Source organism: Ornithorhynchus anatinus, chromosome 15 (genome assembly GCF_004115215.2).
Source record: "Ornithorhynchus anatinus isolate Pmale09 chromosome 15, mOrnAna1.pri.v4, whole genome shotgun sequence".
NCBI lineage: Eukaryota > Metazoa > Chordata > Mammalia > Monotremata > Ornithorhynchidae > Ornithorhynchus > Ornithorhynchus anatinus.
In genome coordinates this window covers 10751578-10771602 of record NC_041742.1, presented here as the reverse complement: position 1 = coordinate 10771602, position 20025 = coordinate 10751578, and the positions used below count along the sequence as shown (strand labels likewise).

General features: G+C 53.1%; 1 protein-coding gene across 1 annotated transcript in view; it reads left to right on the top strand.

The window, feature by feature from the left end:
* Positions 1-20025, top strand: part of LOC100078034 (protoheme IX farnesyltransferase, mitochondrial) — a 154070-nt gene that overhangs the window by 44460 nt on the left and 89585 nt on the right. Inside the window, exon 6 of the mRNA XM_039914264.1 lies at positions 1881-2005. Within this exon, the coding sequence (XP_039770198.1) occupies positions 1881-2005 (125 nt within the window). The remainder of the gene's footprint in view (positions 1-1880; positions 2006-20025) is intronic.

Genomic DNA, 20025 nt, shown 5'->3' with positions numbered 1-20025 from the left:
GATCGCGGCGGGGGGGGGGGGGGCTTTCGACAGCGACTCCCCAGCGGCAGAGTTCCCGTCTGGCCTTTCGGGTGCCAATCGCAGCTCGGGTGCAGTTGCCAAGTGAGAATCTCCGCCCGGCCCCCCCCCCCCCCCCCGGTTAGCTCGGCCTAGGAGTTCGGCCCCTTCGTAATCGGCGTCGTCGAGACCTTACGAGTCCTCATCCCGGTGACGGTTCCGGCCGCGACGGGGAGAGCTGGGAGTGGCGCCGTTTCCGGCCGAGGACCGTCTTTTTTTCGAGGTTTTCCAGCCGTCCCCCTTCTAGGTCGGCGTTGAGGAAGCAGTCCCAGCACCTGGGCGCTTATCGGAGACCGAGAGCCTTCTGCGTGGTCTGAGCGGCTATGGTGGAATAATTAATTCCTCTGGGTCCGCTCCCCCCGCCCGCTCACCCCCCTCCTCAGGTGGAAGCTGATGAGGCAGCTGAGAATAACGACACCATCCCCAGGAGGAAACAAAGACACCCGGAAACGTAGCCGTCTGAGCCGCTTGAGCTGCGGGATCGGCGTCCCCGGAGAGCGTTGATCGAGTCTTTTCGGTGGGAAGCCCCGGGTCAGTCAGTCGATCGACGGTATTCGTCGAGCGCTTACCGAGTTCAGAGCACCGTACGGAACGACTCGGTTGATCCCCGCCTGTGAGGAGCCCGAGGTCCACGGGGGGGAGACGGGCGATAAAGTAGCTTAGGAGAAGGGGAAATATCCCTTCTCCCCTTACAAGGCCGTGTTCTCACCCAGAGAACTCAGTCCTCAGACATATGATGATGACGATGGTGTTTGTTGAGCTCTCACTATGTGCCGAGCACCGTTCTAAACACGGGGTAGCTACGAGGTCATCGGGTCGTCCCACGTGGGGCTCACGGGCTTCGTCCTCATTTTACAGACGAGGCAGCTGAGGCACAGAGAAGTGAAGCGGCTTGTCCAGAGTCACGCAGCAGACGAGTGGCGGGGCCGGGATTCGAACCCGCGACCTCCGACTCCCAGGCCCGGGCCCTCGCCACTAAGCCACGCTGCTTCCTGTGGTCTTAAGAGGTCTTTCGGCCGTCACTAAACTGTCTTGCAGCGGAGAGGGTGCCATCCTCATCCTGCCCTCCTCCCGACGCGGTGCCCTCTGGGGCTGCACACTCTCCTTTGAGCCCCCCCGCCCCGGCGCTTAGGACGGTGCTTTGCACATAGTAAGCGCTTAACAAATGCCGTAACTATTACTATTACCGTTAAATCGCGGGGAAAGCATTCACTCCTTGGGAGAGGGTGGGGGTGGGGTCTTTGGTGACCCAACTCCACCTCTCTTGCCAGAGGAGGGGAAACGGAGCCAACCTGGCCGCCTGCACCGTTTCCCAGGACGAATCCTGCCCCGATAAGGGATTTGGCTCACGACGAGGTCAATAGGACAGACTAGGAGAGTCCGCATTAAGTGTATTTTCGGCCGACGGGCCGATCTTCATCGGGCCCGTTAACAGATTTCCTGTGGGGATCGTTTCACGGGCCCTTTTTCTACTTTGCCTCCGGGGCGGGCGGGGAGGGCAGTGCTACCCTCAGGAGGCGGTCGGACTCCCGGCGCTCCGTCTTCGGACCGTCTCTCCCCAGTCGGGCGACGCCTAACTCCGGGTGCTGGGAGGGACGTAGACGGATCGTTCTAAAGCGAGGCGCGGGCCGATTTGCGCGATCGTTAAGTGTTCACTCTCACAGGGGGATGGAAACCCATCCCCAGCTCATCCGAGGTATGCAGTCTTCCTTTCCCAGGCTCCAGAGATGGAAGGAGTCTGCGGCGGGCTTCTCTCCCCGGGTTTTTCGAGTTTTGAAAAGCGCGTGTTGACGGTAGGTTTCTCCGCTGTCCTTCCGTTGCAGCCCTGGTGGTGAGCACGGCCTCCGCTGGATTCGCCCTGGCTCCGGTCCCCTTTGACCTGACGTGTTTCGTCCTCGCCTCCGCGGGAACGGGCCTCGCCTCTTGCGCCGCCAACTCCGTGAACCAGGTCAGTTCGTTTCCGCGGCCCTTTCGGCCCGGCCTCCCGATGGCGGCGCCTCGTCTCCCCGAGAGATCGTCCCGCCGGAGAGCCCCCTCCCCCTGACATCCCGGCCTTCCTCCTTGGCATTCCCCCTCTGCCGCACGCCCTTTATTTCCCCCCTCCCTTCCCCCTCCACAACAGCTCCTCTCATACACAGAAATAACTGACGGGATCAAGGCGTCTCTCTGACGGAGTGGAGAACGATGACGACAAGAGAAAGCACTTCCGTGTGCCTTGAAATCGAAATCGGTCAGCGGGGCATTACTTTTATCGTCTTTCCTTGGGCTCCTCGGGATCTCCTTTATCTGCCCCCGTTTGGGGCGACGCCGGCTCCCCTACGCTTCTTTGAAGCGTCTCCAGGTGGTCACGCGCTCTCCGTTGTCCTTCGATCGAGGAACGTTTAGGGGCCGCGTTCTGAACCAGTATGTAAAAAGCAACCCACTAAGTTCGTGGTGGCAAATATAGACCCACGGAGGCGAAGGGTAGGAATTTTTCTTTCACCTTTGGCGCCGTCATAGCCGCCTCTGAAGTAGGAAGGGCGTACGCTGACCCACGTGATCTCAACTGCGCCGAGCCTCGGTAGCTCGGTGCGGAATCCGGATTCCTCCCCGTTCCCGTGATAACACGGGGCGGCCGAAAACCCCCAGGTCTCCTCCTGCCCAGTAGCCGTTAAGTTCTGGAAACGCTTCCCGTTTTCACCCGGGCTTTGGTGGTATCGGAAGACGCGTTCCCACCTCTCCCCCGGTTCGACCGGATTTGGTCATTAGGCCCCGGCGTCGTGAAAGTAGAAAAGCGAGGTCAAGCGTTGGGGGACCGTGTCTTCACTTGGAGGTACACGGAGACTTCAGGGTGGGGAATCGTCGTTCAGAGATTCTGGGCATCGGCAAGAGGGTGTTTGCGCGATGGTGTCCTGTGAAACGTGTGCAGTTCGATGCTTCTTAAAATGAAAAGACAAGCCGGGTGACCTAGTTGTTAGAGCAGGAGCCTGGGAGTCGGAGGGCTTGGGTCTTCCTCCCGGCTCCGCCGCTTGTCCGCTCTCAGTGATCTCGGTCAGGTCACTTGGCCTCAGTCAGCTCGTCTGTAAAACGAGGATTATGATGGTGAGCCCCGTGTGGGGCCGGGACTGCGTCCGACCTGATTGGCTTCTATCCACTCCAGCGCTTAGTACGGTGCCTGGCACAGAGCGAGGCCTTAAGAAGTACCGTTAGAAGAAGAAAAAGTCTCCAGTTGCCAACCGTGGTCAGCTTTGCATTTCCCGGAGCCGCCCCGCCGTATCTCCCACGGCTCTTTCTTCTTTTTTCCAGTATTTCCCGGTTAGGGGACGCCCACACCTTTCACGGAAGGCTGAATAAAATGTACCAGAAGAGTCGGCGTTACGTGTGTCTTAGGCCGACGGACCGATTCTCGTCAGGCCCGTTAACAAATTTCCTTCAGGGCCCAGCCGGGCACGGGGACGTATTCTAATCCGCACAGCTGCCGCACCGACCCGCTGATGGATTTATGATTAAAATTTCAAATTTGGCTTTCGTTTATACGGAGAGGAGGTTTTCGATGCGACTTAACCGCTGTAACTAAAATCCCATTTGTAGCCTTTCCGTTTAAACGATGACAGATAGTGAAGTACAGATGGTTTTCTAGGCAGGGAATAAGAAACCCGGCCTCCGGTGTTTGACGGGGCCGAGGAAGCGGTTCAGAAAACGGGAGGACTCCCAAATTGCGCAGAATGGAAGCAAGACTGTCTTGAGCACGTGCGCGTGTTTATATGGGAGAGGAACAAAAAAGAGCGCCTGTAGAAGATATCCGCGGTCTAGGAAGCCATCGAGAAAATATGAGTCGGGGCCCGCAGAATGCCAGAATGCGTCTGGAGAAGTACTTTGGCGTGAATTATCCTGAAGTAGAAATCGGTGGAAGCAGAGCAGAGAGAGAAAGGGGTTTGGGAACTCACCCAGTATCTCCCTGGGTTCGGAGAGCGGCCGGGGAAACGTCGACGGTCTGTAGAGAGCGCACTGGTTAGAGCGGAAGAATCGAGCCGAGTGGCATCCCCGGAGCAAGCTGCTGTGGAAAGGTGTGGAGAGCAGGACAGGGTCCGGTACCCGGCGGGCCTCCTTTCTTGCCGAATCCAGGATCTCGCTCTGCTTGTCCTTTTCCCCACCGGATGCCGCGAGAGTCATTGCGTCTTTCGCGCAGCGGTGATTTGGCAGCCTGTCGCCCCCGGGTTCCTTTCCTCGCCTCCGCCTTTGAAGTATTATTCGGTTCTCTTAAAATCCTTTCGGTGGGTGCAGCGGAGTGAATCGAGATTTGAGACCTTTTCGATAAATCAGTCAATCAATCAGTGGTCTTTATTGAGGGCTAACGGTGTGCAGGACAAGGATTTTCCGTCGGCTAAAATTTCACACTGGAGGGGTCTGAGTGTGGAGGAGTGGAGAGATCCGGTTTATGTTGCAAAAACAACAAAGGGGGAAGATGAGCTTGAGTGCATTTTTGTCGTCGCTCCCGGAAAACCCGTACGACGATGAGCGAGCTTGGCATCCCGTTCGCCTTCGAGGCAGCCGAAATCCAGGGTGGCGTCTCTGGGGAAAAATGGCCACGCAGTGACTCACTTGGGATTTCCACTGCCGACTTCAGCGTCGGACAGGGTACCCTAAAAATCTTTCTACGGAATGGCTTGTTGGGGGCGGGGGGGGGGGGGGGGCGGGGGCAAGTGGAATAAGGATGGGAGAGGGTAGAAAGTTCTCCAAAGTCAAGAAAAGCGCTCAACTGGAAGGAACGCTACCCTGGTTCTGTACGAATGGCTGAAGGTCAAAGAGGCAATTTTCCTTTCTCTTTCCTTTTTTTATTTTTTTATGTTTTCCTTAAGCTGTTGTTAATTTAACCCAGCATCCTTCTTTTGCTCAGTAAAAGGCTTGTCTGATCGGGCTTTGAAATTTGAAAACAGAGAAACCCTGCTTTTAGAAAACCAGCTTCAGATTTACTTTAGAGAGAGAGAGAACGTCATCTGGGAGGATTGTGAGATCCCGCCTCTGATTTACCAAGCGGCAGATAAACAGAAAGAGATGTTTGCGGCGAACTACACGGCATTGAAACGTTAAAAGAATCGCCTACGCGTTTTATAAGCCCAGCCCGTTCTTCGTTGGCTTCTAAAGTGGGTGAGCGCTAGGATGATGAAAGCAGGCCGTTGAAAGTGGTTTGGATTTAGCAACTAAAAGATAAAAACGCTGCGGTTGGCTCTGACCGGTAGGCCCGTACAAAGAAAGTGGAAGGAGTTGAGTTGCCGAGCGAACCGGGAGGAATGACGGAAGTCGGTTCAAGGAACGTACGCCAGGGGAGGCTCGGAAGATCCCCGTTGGTTCTGCTTTGGGTTTCGGCTCCGATGGGCACTGGCGTTTAGGATCTGCATCCTTTGAATCTTTTAACGAGACGTCACGTAAATGAAGTTGTGGCTTAACTGTGAGCCTCACGTGGGACGACCCGATTACCCTGTATCTACCCCAGCGCTTAGAGCAGTGCTGTGCGCATAGTAAGCGCTTAACGAATGCCAACATTATTATTATTATTGATCACAGAGGCCTTCTTCGTGGTTTCCAGCGGCCCCCTCTTAAAAACAAAGCCTTGCCACCCGCTGAATTCGTTTTTGAGCCTCCTCCTCTAGTCGTAAAGCAGAGTTCGAATAACTTCAGCGTGTGGAGGCTTCACGTCAAGTAGTAGCGCTCTAGTATTTTTCGTACCCTTTGGGTTCCGCTTCCGGTGCAGGGATTCTCCACCTGATTCCCAAGAAATCTCTCCGGCCCTCTAGAGAGGTGTTATTTTAGCCGGTAGTGGGGTTAAAAGGATGATCACCTTGCTTCTGCGGGCGGGAATTGGGTTCTCCTGTAACGTGGGGATTTTGTTCTTAAAGGACCTTGTATTAAGGAGAAAACTGTATTATCGTGTTCAGGCTGTGCCCCACCAAAAACATTTCTTCCAAGCGGTCGATCGACCCGTGGTATTTATTGCGCGCTTTCTGTGTCCAGTTCCGCAGCGCCCTTACGTCTGAGCCTGCGCTGTCAGAAGGACGCCCACGGTGCTGTTGGCTCCGAAAGGCACGGGGAAAAGACACGTTACTGTATTCATTCATTCAGTCCTATCTATCGAGCGCTTACTGTGTGCAAAGCACTGTACTAAGCGTTTGGGAGAGTACAGTATGACAACAAACAGCCACATTTCTGCACGCAACAAGCTCACGGTCCGGTGGGGGAGGCAGACATTAATATTAATAAGTAGATAAATAAATAAATAAATTGCGGTTACATAGTATACAGATATAGACATACCTCAGAACTTATGCAGGGATGATTCCTCTCCTGGAAAACCTGACCTGCATATTTCCCCGTTGAATATCACATGCTCCAAACCGTCGGAGCTTAAAGGAAGCCAGAAAATTCATCTATTTGTAGAGCCAGAAGGGAATTTGACTTTGTCTGATTCGACTCCCGACCCCCAGGTTTATGGACCATCTGAGACCAGCCCTCCAAGTTTGTCCAGAGAAGCCGTGTTTGTGCGAATTCGATAAATGGCAGACGGATGGTTGGTTGAAATGGCTCTTCTCGATGAGCCTATTTTTAAAAGACCCTAAATGGGGATGAGCCCACACCCTTCTTTGCCAACCCGGTGAAGTAGTTCATCCTTGCCACGGAAGGTTTTATTTTCTATTATCGATCCTGTCCAGTCCCCGTCACGTCACAGTCTGAGGCCGTTTCCTCTTCGGATATGGAGAGCGACTTTCTAATCTCCTTCTTGTACTTCTTTTCCTTGAAACCGGTCATTCGCCATCCCTATCCTAGTCGGTTTTTTCGACTCCTTTAACATTTTTCTTACTCTTCCCTGGAACCTTTCCGGTTTCTCGACATCCTCTTTCAAAGTAGACCCTGAGACAGGACCGGCAATCCTTCCAAATGTCCGAATGATGTTAAGATCTTTCAGTACATTCCAATGTCATCTAAAAGAGCTTTTTTTCCCCCCCGCTGGCTCGTATTTCCCCTTGATTTCTTATTTTTCGCAGTGATGCTCGCGACAGTCTTCCTGCCTTGTGTTTAAATCCTGAGGCTTCCCGTGCTTTTGCACTCTGCCGCCCGAATGTGCGTCTCTCCCCGCCGATCTCCATTGCTCTGATTGGCATTAGACCAAACTTCCAATCTGTTGGGTGACTCTGTGCCTGTTCCCCTTTGAAAAATGGCAGAGGAGCGGCCAGGAGAATCTGAAAGCTGCCATGTCAGTGTAAACCCCGCCGAAGAGATCAATGGTTAGAGAAATCAAGCAGCTGATTTTCTTCCGCTCAATCTGTCGGCGGCATTTATCCAGTGTTTACTGGGTGCAGAACACTGCGCTAAATACTTGGGCGAGTACAGTCCACACCGTTGGGAACACCGGGCCCCTGCCCGCTTGGAGTTGCCGGTCTAGAGGGGGAGACAGGCATTCATGTGGAGAAGCAGCGTGGCTTAGCGGAAAGAGCCCGGGCTTGGGAGTCGGAGGACGTGGGTTCTAATCCCGACTCCGCCGCCCGTCTGTTGTATGACTCTGGGCAGGTCACTTCGCTTCTCTGGGCCTCGGTTCCCTCATGCGTAAAATGGGGATTAAGCCCGTGCCCCCCATGTGGGACAGAGACTGGGTCCATCCTGATTACCTTGTATCTACCCCAGCGCTTAGTGTAATGCCTGGGCAAAGTAAGTGCTTAACAGATACCGCAGTTATCATTATTATTATTATCGTTATGAAGCCAGAATTGTAATTGTCAGCACCTCTCCCCTTAAGTTATTTTTTTTAAAGCCTCGACAGACTGGATATTTTCGAGTTTCAAGGTGAGCGCGGTGGTTTTCGTTGCCCTGGGGTCGGAGCGTGTTTTCTTATAAAAGCCACTGGCAGTCGCTTAACTGTCTGTTATTATCATCATCGTTTGTGGACGACGTCGGTCCCTGCCAGTGGCCTTGATTCTGTTCAAAACAAGAATAATGACACGGTCCCCTCCCCTCGGGATTTCCAGTCTGACAGACGAAACACATCAAACGCGAAAGGGACCGGCTGAAAGGGTGGTGAGATCTCCGGAGGATTCGTTGGCGGCCCTATTCGTGTGTTTGCTTTTCCTCCTCTCCCTCCTCCTCCTCCTCCTCCTCCTCCAAGGAGTCGGAACGGAGGCGCGGGATGTCGAGAGCAATGGGGCAGGAGGAGGGCGGGGTGGACTTCATCGGGGGCCACTTAGATCGGCTCCGGGCACGAGGGAAGAGACGGTCGGACGGCAGGAGGGTGAAATGCCGTTAGGAATGGTAGTCATTTAGCCCTCACTCTGTGCAGTTCTCTTTACCGAGAGAAGCAGCGTGGCTCCGTGGCAAGAGCCCGGGCCTGGGAGTCCGAAGGTCGGGGGTTCTAATCCCGGCTCCGCCGCTTGCCTGCTGTGTGACCTCGGGCAGGTCACCTCACTTCTCTGGGCCTCATCTGTAAAATGGGGATTAAGGCTGTTATCCCCCACCTGGGACAACCCGATCACCTTGTATCTACGCCAGTACCTAGAACAGTGCTTGGCACGTGGTAAATGTGGAGCAAATGCCGCAGTAATGATTGTTATTATTACTGAGCCCTGGAAAAGAACGCACAGGTGCTGGTAAGATGCGCAACGGACAGTGCGGATAGTGATAGGAGATAATTTCGGCGAAGGGCCGAAATAGTGGCAGAAGCCGTTTAAGAGCATGGCGTGGCGCGGGCCCGGGAGTCGGAAGCTCGTGGGTTCTAATCCCGGCTCTGCCACTTGTCTGTCGCGTGATCTTGGGCGAGTCACTGCACTTCTCTGTTCCTCGGTTACTTACCTCATCTGTAAAATGGGGATGAAGACCGTGAGCCCCACGCGGGACAGCCTGATCACTTTGTATCCTCCCCGGCGCTTAGCACGGTGCTTTGCGCGTAGTAAGCGCTGAACAAGTGCCGTCGTTATTCTCTGGGCCTCAGTTCCCTCATCGGTAAAGTGGGGATTGAGACGCCGAGCCCCACGTGGGATAGGGCCCGGGTCCAACCTGATTTGCTTGTATCCACCCCGGCGCTTAGTACAGAGCCTGGCACGTAGTGAGCGGGCTGAATACCTGAAGTCTTCCGAATACTCGGCCAATCTTCTTCCACCTACTTGCCTCTGCCTCTGACCGGTATCCTAACCCTTTTCCCGAAAGACAGCCTACTCTGTGATCCTTCCTCTTCCTGGCCTTGTCTGACAGAAGTTTATGGCTGAATTGTACTTTCCAAGCCCTAGTACAGTGCTCTGCGCACAGTAAGCGCTCAATAAATAGGTGGGAAGACCCCACGTAGTAAAGCGAGCCATCCCCCAAAAGATTGAAAAAAGACTCCTTGTAGGCAGCGAATGCGTGCATCTGCAGGCTCAGCCGTCCAAGCGTTCAGTACAGTGCTCGGCGTACAGTAAGCGCTCAGTAACTGTGTTACTGGGCTCACTCGCACTTCTCCATTCCAATGGGGAGTAAGTTCTTGCCCCTGCGCCGACCTATCCTCTCCTCCTTTCATTCGATAGTATTTATTGAGCGCTTACTCTGTGCAGACCACTGTACTAAGCGCTTGGAATGAACAAGTCGGCAACAGATAGAGACGGTCCCTGCCCTCTGACGGGCTTACGGTCCAATCGGGGGAGATTAGAACCCAGAACCGCTCCTCACTTAGTACTCCCCCTCTAGACCGTAAGCCCACTGCGGGCAGGGATCGTCTCTCTCCTAGGCTGGAGCGTACTTTCGCAAGCGCTCGGTAGAGTCTCCTGCCCTCCGTAAGCGCTCGATAAATACGATCTGAATGAACAAATGAGTGACTGGTGCGTTGCTTGAGAAGCATTTCTTTGGTGTGTTTTTTTTTTTCCCAGTGGTATTTGTGAAGCTCTTACTACGTGCCGGGCACTGTACTAAGCGTTGGGGGGCAAGCTGATGGGGTTGGACACGTCCACATGGGGCTCAAAGGCTTCATCCCCAGTTTAATCCTCTTCCCCTGGACTCCTACCCTTTAATGCCTAGCATAATGTCGGGCGTCACAAAGGTATGCAGTAGAAATGGTGTGGAAGGGGGAATGTGTCGATGAGAAGAGAAGCGTGGAAGTCAATAAAAATAGATATCCCAGGTGATGTCCCCGTAAAAAGATGGAGTCTCGGTTTGTGAAATTTAGAGTTGGAAGAGGAAGGTGACCCCCGTCAGCGGCATTTATTGAGGGCCTTTCGCGTGCAGAACACGGTGCCTGGGGAACTGACGGGAAACGCGATCCCTGCCGTCAAAGAGCTTACGATCCGAGGAGAGTGACGAGTAACCGTAGACCGACAGATTTGTACGACGTCTTGTATTACGTGGGAGTGCGTGGGAGGGAACAGCGGAAGTCACTGTAAAAGAAAACCTAGGAAAGAGAAGAACCATAATGTTAAGCTGTCGCAAGACCAGTCGAAGAATCGTGGAGTCAGACCTTAGCTTTCTGAGAAACGGGATCGTGCGAATTGGGAAACGAGTGGTCAGGGGAATGGAAAAAATCAGTAAGGAAGCGTCCGGGGGAAGTTCAGGCAGTCGGAAGGGCTGAGCAGACCTTGGGATAGGTCCAGAGCACAGAGGCGGGATTGTATGTGGCAGTCAAGGACCGTTATTTATCGGAATCTACAGGGCCAGGCCCCTTTGAAAGAAAGGAAATTTGGGAGAGGGAAACGAGGCAGAAATCAAGAGCTGAAAAGGATTGGGGTCCCCCGGGGGAGAGGTCGGAGGAGAGTGTGAGAAAATTGGCCTGGAATGGAATCGAGGAGAAAACGCTCCCGGCTCCGCTGAGCGGAATGGGCGCGTTCATTCCTTCGTTCAGTCGTATTTATTGAGCGTTACTGGGGGCGGAGCACCGTACTGAGCGCTGGAGCACTGTGGGGAGCATGGGACTGGGTGCGGTGGGGATGTAATGAGAGGGTGAAGCTTCCCCTCTGAAGAAATGTAAGAGTCTCCATCCCTGGAACTCCCCACTGAAAGTGTAGCCGAGGAGATTCTCCGAGCGTTGGAGATTAACACCCGACCCACCCCTCTCTCCGAAGCCTCCTTTGTTTCGACTCCGCCGTCCGCCTGAGGGATGGACTTCCATCTCCCCCGATGATCGAAAGATCGCCGCGAGCGGTACTGAAACGTCCCGTCCGACCGAGGCCGTCGACGCGGGAGGCCGCCGCCGCCGTAATTTACAGTAGGTCCCGAATATCTGCCGAGTGCAAACCCGGAAGTCTCTCTTGTATCCTGGAGTACGGCGATATACGTCGCTTCGATATCTTAACCGCTAAGCGACCTTCGTTAGCGGTCGACGGGGATCGTAACTTTCGGTTCGGTCGGGCGATTCACGGTCGCAACCGTGCCGGATGGATCGGGTTAACGTCGAGAAATCCCGGATATCGAGTAAGAAAGGCGTGTCAAGGGAAGATGTATCTCAGGGGTAAGGAAGACGACGAGCTCTAACGAGAACCAGCTCCGAAAAGAAAATACGTTTTCTACCCGCAGCATAAATCGTTTGGCCTCAAACTGAAACTCGATAAAGGAGCTGGGAAGAATGTCGACCCAAATGAATAGCTGCCATGTAGGGAGCTGGGCCGGGGCTTTTCTTTTCGGTTGTTGTCATTATTAATGGTACTCTTTAAGCACCAACTCTGTGCCGGCCACTGTGCAAAGCTTTGGAGTAGATGAAAGCTAATCAGGCTGCGCACGGTCCCTGTTCCACATGGGGCTCACGGCTTTAATCCCCATTTTAATAATGACGATAAAAATGATGATGGTATTTGTTAAGCGCTTTCCGAGGTTCTCCGTCCAGTGAGTCGATCAGTCCTGTTTCTTGAGCGCTTATTACGTGCAGGGCACCGTACTAAGCACTTGGGAGAGTACAACGCAACAGAATTAGCCGCCGCAGTCCCCGCCCATAAAGAACCCTGCACCCAGCAGGAGCTCGACAGATACCACTGATCGATAGGACGCTCTTCCGTCGGTATCTCCTCTGTCGGTGAATCGATGGTATTTATTGAATTCTTTTTTGATACTGACGCTGTGCTAAACGTCCGGGAGAGTACGGTATAGTTCCCCCGCCAGTAATATGATTGTAAGAGGCCTTCCCAGACTCAGCTCCCCTTTTCCCTCTGCTCCCTCTACCCCACCTTCGCCTCTCCTCGGCTAAACCCTCTTCTCCCCCCTCCCCCCCCGCTCCTCCCCGTCTCCCGTCCCGTCCCCTCGGCACCGTACCCGCCCGCTCGACCGTATATATCTTCATTACCCTATTTATTTTGTCAAGGAGATGTACATCACCTCGATTCTATTTATTAGCCATCGTTGCAGTGAGATGGTCTTCCCCTCCATTCTTTTTATCGCCATCGTTCTCGTCCGTCCGTCTCCCCCGATTGGACCGTGAGCCCGTCAGAGGGCGGGGACCGTGTCTCTATCTGTTACCGATTTGTCCATTCTAAGCGCTTAGTACAGTGCTCTGCGCATAGTAAGCGCTCAATAAATGCTACCGAATGAATGAATGAATGCTTCCCTCAGCCCCTTCAGAAACGTGCTCATTTGAACTCTCATTTTTATCTCTCTAGCCCTTACCCCTTTTTATCTAATAGCCCACTTGTGGTTGAGATTGCCAGCCCCGTATGACTAGGGACCGGGTCGACTAGAAGACCCCAAAGAAATTCGTTCTTCGCTCCGACTATCGGTCCGTCCAGCCCAGGTTTTTTGGAGGAATCGGTTGAGGGTTGCCCTTTTGGACCCGCCATCCCCTCGGCGCCTATCCGGCTAACTCTAACTGCCCCTCAAGGAACTTGTCAGAGGCCAGAAATAAACTCCTTCGATCCCCCCGGGGCCTAGTTGGGGGCTTTGAGCAAATTACATAGTCAGTTGTAGATGGAGAGGATGATGAAAGACTTCTCTAATGAAGGTGTGGGTAGCACAAAAAAAAAAAAAGCACCACCTAGGAGTATTTCAACGTAAAAAAAAGTGACTCGTAGAGCAAGAGGGAATATAGATGGTGTGTGTCGTCACCCTGGCTTGTGGATACATTTCCTTGTTTGAAATGGAGTTCACATTCCTCTCCCCAGTTCCTAGCCCAACGGCTATGGGTCGCGCCAGGCCTCTAATTTCCGGAGCTCCGGAGCCGCCCCCCTGCTTTAATAATGTCGGTATTCGTTAAGCGCTTACTATGTGCCGAGCACTGTTCTAAGCGCTGGGGTAGGCACGGGGCATTCGGGTCGTCCCGCGTGGGGCTCACAGTCTTAATCCCCATTTTCCAGATGAGGTCACTGAGGCACCGAGAAGCGAAGTGACTCGCCCAAAGTCACACAGCTGACAAGTGGCCGAGCCGGGATTCGAACCGAGCCACGCTGCTTTGCCCGGCTTAGAGAAAATGGCCCGGGGGTTTGCAAACCTCCCCTCTCTTTTTCTGCTCTGTAGCGGCTCTCCCGCGGCCCGAGCCGACCGCCGCTCTTCTATTCTTAGGCACACGGACGGCAACGGTCAGGTGGATGACCGTCCCGGAGGAATCGACGGGGAAGAGGGGGAAGGGCGTCCGCGTGCGACTCGGAGACCCTGGGTTCTCTTCCCCGGCCTCTGCTGCCCCCGGGCAGCTCCGCGATCTCGGGCCAGTCACTTAAACCTATCGGGCGCTCAGTTTCCCCCTGGAGAAGGGGATGATAATAATACCGGACTCTCCCTACCTCACGGGGACGCTGTCACGACAGAACGAGATGAGTAATATCGGGGCGGCGGCGGGGCCTAGCGCAAAGAGCACGGGCTTGGGGGTCCGAAGTCGTGGGTTCTAATCCCGGCTCTGCCACTTGCGACTTTGGGCCAGTCATTTGCTTCTCTGGGCCTCACTTAGCTCATCTGTAAAAAGGGGATTGAAACTGTCAGCCCCACGCGGGACAACCCGATGACCTCGTGTCCGCCCCAGTGCTTAGAACGGTGCTCGGCACATAGTAAGCGCCTAACGTATGCCACCATCGTTATTATTGTTATGGTCAGTATGAAAGGTATCAGACAGGTAACTGCTCTCTCCCACTTCGAAGCCTTCGTCTCCTCCAGGAAGCCTTCCCTGGCCAATCCCTCCTCTCTCCTCTCTCTAGCGGACGAGCTCACACTGTAGAGGATTAAAGCGTGAGCCCTCGTGGGATGTGGATCGTGTCCAACCTGATTAGCCTGTATCTGCCCCATCGCAGAGCAGAGTGCCTGGCACGCGGTGAGCGCCGAGCAAACGCCATAAAAAATTCCATCCTTCGGTGCAGCAGTGTAGACTTGAAGTCCTCTTTTTCTCACAGACACAGCACTGTGAAAAACCCTAACTTTTCCGGGAAGGGAGAGCTTCGGAGGGATCTTTTTTCCTTTCGTTAGTCACGCCCCAGCCTGTCCCAGTCGTGTGTGTGTGTTTAGTGCTGGTGTTTTTTTGAGGATTTTTTTTTTTTTAAAAACATTTTGCTTGCCTTAGCATTTTATTTAATGATTGAGCAGTGAGCCTTTGCTGGCTCAGTATTTCAGTTCTGATTCCTATGGCTAATTAAAACAAGACCGATGCTTTAAGATTTTGTGTTTTAAACAGGTGAGTCAGCTCTAACGCCACGCGAGAGATCAAAGGCCGATGGTTTTTAAAGAAAGAGTGCTGGTAATCTGTCACTTTGGCAATAGCAGAGACAGTGACCTCTGGGGGAGGAGACTTTTCTTTTTCTTCTAAATTCGAAGTTTCTTTTTAGGAATTCTCCCCCCAGAATCGCTGCCTCCCCGGGGAGGCAACGCAAGTGTAATTTTACGGGGCCGGTGAGGGACTCGGGGAAAACTGTGGTTTCTTGCCATCCACCTGGGCAGACCTGCTGTCCCTCAGCCGTTGGAGAAGGGAATTCACCGGATCTGGATCACGGCGGATCAGGAATCCCCTTAGATACAATCGGTAGTCTTCGTTCGCTCATCTCAACACCGGGAGAATCGTCACGTGAGCTTTATGGACTTCTGTCTGTGAGAGCCAAGTCAAAAAGGGGCCAGGGATTTTAGAGGGGGATGAGGAGGGCTGAAAAGAGCCCACAGACCAGCAAGCCGCCATTTTAGGTCTTTTCCGGTCTGACTGGAAACGCTCAGATTCTTGACGGAGACCTGTCGTCCATCTCAAAATGGGGGGCCGTCACCCCCCGGGAGCCAGGCACCCATCGTTTTGGGCAGAGATTGCCCCGTTGGTGATTTCTAGAGGCGTCGAATATGCTAGAAGCATCATTCACGTAAGGGTTTCTCATCATCGTCGTCAGTGGTATTTATTGAGTGCTTGCCGTTGTGCAGGGCACTGTCCTAAGCACTTGAGGACTCCGCTAGCCTGAATGGTGAGATCGCGGGCGGGTGGGTTCGCACAAAAAGCGCGGCCTGGTGGAACGAGTATGGGCCTGGGAGTCAGCAGACTTGGATTCTCCTCCCGGCTCTGTCACTTGCCTGCTGTGTGACCTTGGGCAAGTCACTTAACTCTTCCTGTAGCTCGTCTAGAAAATGAGGATTCAGTACCTATCCTCCCTGTGCCTTAGACTTTGAGCCCCCTGTGGAACAAGGACTGTGTCTGCTCCGATTGTACTGTAACTACCTCAGTGCTTACATTATTATGATAATTTTGAGGACCTTTGAGAGTCCACCACATCTTGCCTATTTTACTTAAGAGATTCAGCCATCTTGGGACTCCATTTCTTATGATCTAGCTGCTGTAGTCACCTTTTTCTTCCGTATCCTCCCCACCTGGCAAATCCTGAGGACGGTGATTTCCCCTCCTCAGTAGCAGCCTACGTGTTAGTTTTAGCATTTGACAAATTTCAAGTCGTCCGCAGTTGGGAAGGGGTCTGAAGGTCAGAGTTCCAGAGGTTTGGACCTGGATTTCCGTTCTTCTGACCTGGCGTGAGTTGCCTCCCGAGGTGGTCGCCAATAGACCAGGCTCCGCACGGGGGTGGTTGGAAAGTGCTGAAAAGCTTCAGAACCGGTCCCCTCCCGGGGGGGAAGCTGTATTTCCTAGGATGGCGACCAGGACCCCGGTGACATCAGCTGGAGCACGGCCAATTCCGAAGGAAGAATTGGCCGGGCATCGGTGTGGAGCCCTGGATGGAACACTGGGGAAGAATACACAGGTGAAAATTAGACCAAGTTCCCGTCACACAAGGGGCTCACGGTCTGGAAATGAAAAGGGGGAGGGGAGACGAGCGACAGACAAGAGGAGAGATGGGAAGCAGTGTGGTCTAGTGGATGGAGCACGGGCCTGGGAGTTAGAAGACCTGGGTTCTAATCCCCACCCTTCCACTCTGCTGTGTGTGACCTGGGGCAAATCACTCAACTTCCGGGTGCCTCAGTTACCTCGAGAAGCAGCATGGCCTGGTGGATGAGTAATGGGGCCGGGAGTCAGAAGGACCCGGGTTCTATTCCTGATTCTTCCATATGTCTGTTGTGTGACCTTGGGCAATTCATTTGGCTTCTATTTGCCTCAGTCACCTCACCTTTAAAATGGGAAATCAGATGGCGAACCCCATGGGCCTTGGGGTGTACGATTTATATCATTACTATATTCAAGAGAAGCAGCGTGGCTTAGTGGAAAGACTTGGGAGTCAGAAGGTGTGGGTTCTAATCCCGCCTCCGCCGCTCGTCTGCTGTGTGACCTTGGGCACGTCACTTAACTTCTCTGTGCCTCAGGTGCCTCATCTGAACAGGGGATGTGTTGAACCCGATTTGCTCGTGTCAGCCCGAGCGCTGATTACAGTGCCCGGCACATAGGCACGACGCGCAGGGGAGCCGGCGCGGGATCCCGGAGAGGCAGCGAGGCGGTCAGGTGCGGGAGGAGGTCGAGGGTCCTGGGGATGTGGCTCAAGACCTGGGGGAAGCTCGTCGAAGGCAGAGCCTTGGGTGCCAAAGAGGAGGAATGGTTGCGGTCCTTCTAGCCGAGGGGAGTGATAATTCAAGCCACGTCAGGCCCCCGCTAGGACTTTGGAAAGAGTTTGCATTCGTCAGTCCTAAAACCCCACAATTCCACCATCTAGGAAATACCATCTAGTTCTGCGTTATCAATTTTCCAAAAGTTGTTGAGACCAGTATTTCTTCATTTGGCAGAGGGGGAAGCACCGGCACCATCGACCTTGCGGGAAGACAGGAGCGTGGTGTTCCCGTTCGATCCCGTGCCGGGTTTCACCCGGGAGCAGCGATCACGGGGAGAACAGAAAAAGAATTTAAAAGGATTTGGATGATGGAACGTAACGTTAGGATCGGGCGGAAGGAAAATTTGGTAGTTAATAAGATTTATCTGCGCTTGCGATCTCGAGTACCCTTACCTCCTGAAATGTACTGCGCTCTCTTAAAATGTTAAGATGATAGGAATAGCTCTTTCTTTTATGCATTTAAATAGCTGTTTGACACGTTGAAAATGGGTGTTTCTTGAGTACGGCCAAAAAGGTATTAATCTGTGAGTTTATCAGAAAGAATAATAGCCTTGAGATAAAAGAATTAGCGGAAGGTGCTAACGTTTCCCTGTACATAATGGAAGACAGGCCAGAAAGCGTCACTCAACTGAACACGGGCCCCGAAGTCAGAAGATCTGGGTTCTAATCCCAGCTCTGCCACTTAACCCGCTGTGTGACCTTGGCAAGTCACTTATCTTCATGGAGACTTAGTTTCCTCATCTGTCAAATGGGGATTCGATACTTAGACTAGTTAGAACAGTGCTTGGCACATAGTAGCCACTTAACAAACCGTACAGTTATCATCATTATCTTTATTATTTATGCCAGCATATTATTTATATCATTGCTGTATTCAAGAGAAGCAGAGTGGCTTAGTGGAAAGAGCCCGGGCTTGGGCGTCAGAAGACGAGGGCTCTAATCCCGGTTCCGCCACCCGTCTGTTGCGGGACCGTGGGCAGGTCACTTCACTTCTCTGCGCCTCAGTTCCCTCATCTGTAAGATGGGGATTAAAAGTGTGAGCCCCCCGGGGGACAACCTGATTACCCTGTATCTACCTCACCGCGCGGCACATAGTAACGCTTAACAAATACCACAGGTATCGTCATTATTACTATACTGTGCAGTCTTCTCAGCCGCACCTGCGTATGTGGGTAAATTTCAGTTCACGAGGCCGTCTTCAAACACCGAGGACGGTCATCTCTCCTGTCATTCGGCGAGTCGAGGAATCTGTGGGATCAACCAGTGCTGTGTAGAGTTTTCTGAGACAGCCGGTTCAAGTTGAGCCTTCCTGAAATACCTCGTTAAAATGGCAAGCCCTGAAACTATATCGTAATCCTTTCTGGTTGAAAATGAGTTTTGTGAGAATGTAGCCACCCAAGGCCAACCTCTCTTTGGTCCTTTTTCTAGACTTAAAAGCCGACACCTTTCATTTCAAGTGCCCGAGAGTAAAGGACAACACACTGTCTGCCTTTCAAAATGCCCAAACAGTTCAGAGCGATATCAGTGAGCCGCTAACATAGCAACGGTACGGGAGTTTCCGTGCTCAGCTAGGGCAGCTCGCAGAGATCTTTACTGTACCCCAAAAGAGGACTGGGGGAGTGGGCGGGCATCACAAGAAGCAGCATGGCCTGGTGGATAGAGCACGGGCCCGGGAGTCAGAGGACCTGGGTTCTAATCCCGGCCCTGCCACGTGCCTGCTGGGTGACCCTGGGGAAGTCACTTAACTTGGGTACGTGGTCAGGTTCCTTGAAGAGTTGCCCCTCACTAGCCGTATTGGAACGGGGCAAACCTTTTTAGACTGGGATTAGTGAAGAAAAACCCAGCACTTAAAAGAATGGTTCCCAAGGGAACATCCCTGGTCTGGCAAAGAGGGGTTGGTCTTTCGGAATGCCTTCCTTGAGGCTCCGTTTATGCTCTTAACTGAAGCAACAACTAAAAGTTGTCTTTGCCTCGTCAGAGGTGTCAGCCAGCATTGAGGAGAGAAGAGTTTGGAAGGACCGTTTTTCTCATTCCATTTGAAGGCAGGCCATGCTCCCCCTGCCCCAAGGCGTGATAATGCGGGAGAAAATCTTTATCTTCACCCCCACAGCTCTGTGTGTAGGCTGTGTTCCCGTCCCCCTGCACCCCCGAGTCCCTTCAAGCCAGAAAAGGTCTTGGAAACTCTCCATCTTGCCTCCTTCCAGCGGGGCGGGGCCCGCGACCCCGTCCTGGGATCTCCGTGTATCCCGTCACTCTCCTCGGGCTCGCGGCTTGGGACTAGAGGCCGCAGTCGTCCCGGCCCCGGTGGGTGACTTTGCAGGCGAGCTGGGCCTCTGCGCCCTCCCCTGCCCGGCCTGCCGACCTCCTCCTCCCGTTAGTACCCCCGGGTTTTAAAATGTGGCCCTTGATTCAATTTTGTTTTCAGTCGGTTACGGGCCCTTCCCCGTGGAAAGGTCCCCCACACCGAACTTTATTCGTGTACTAAAACGAGAGAGAAGCGAAGGGCAAAATTAGGAGAAACAGCCTCGTGAAAGGCAGATTCACCCAGGGAAATCCTCACACCCTCCTGTTTCCAGAAGACAGTAGAGCTTGTGTTCTTATTAGCGCCAGAACACTCGTCGCGCTCATTTTCCCCGTGAGGAAAGTGCCGTTCGAGGCAAGGTAGATTCCCGGCTCAACCAGGGCATTCCCTGGATGACCTGGTCTCCTTTCCGTAGTGCATCTGGAGAGACGATCCCTACTTATCTTCCTTACTAGGAGTCACTGATACGACCCCCGAAATGCCAAGATGAAAAGGGAAGGGCGTCGTAGAGGGGAAAAGCGGAGGTAAGATCATTTCAAGGAACACCTGGAAGTTATAAACGTGTGAACAGTTATTTCTCGGTGCTCTGGGCATTGTGTTTCTCAAAGTGCCATTAATTGTGATAAAGTAACACACGGCTCTTCTTTGTGAAATTTAAGTCTATTTAACATCAGCACCTTCAAAGACGATAAAAATTCCAGCCTGCATTTACCTATTCCCATGTGAGGAGTTACTACAGTGTATATTGTATCGTTCCATGTG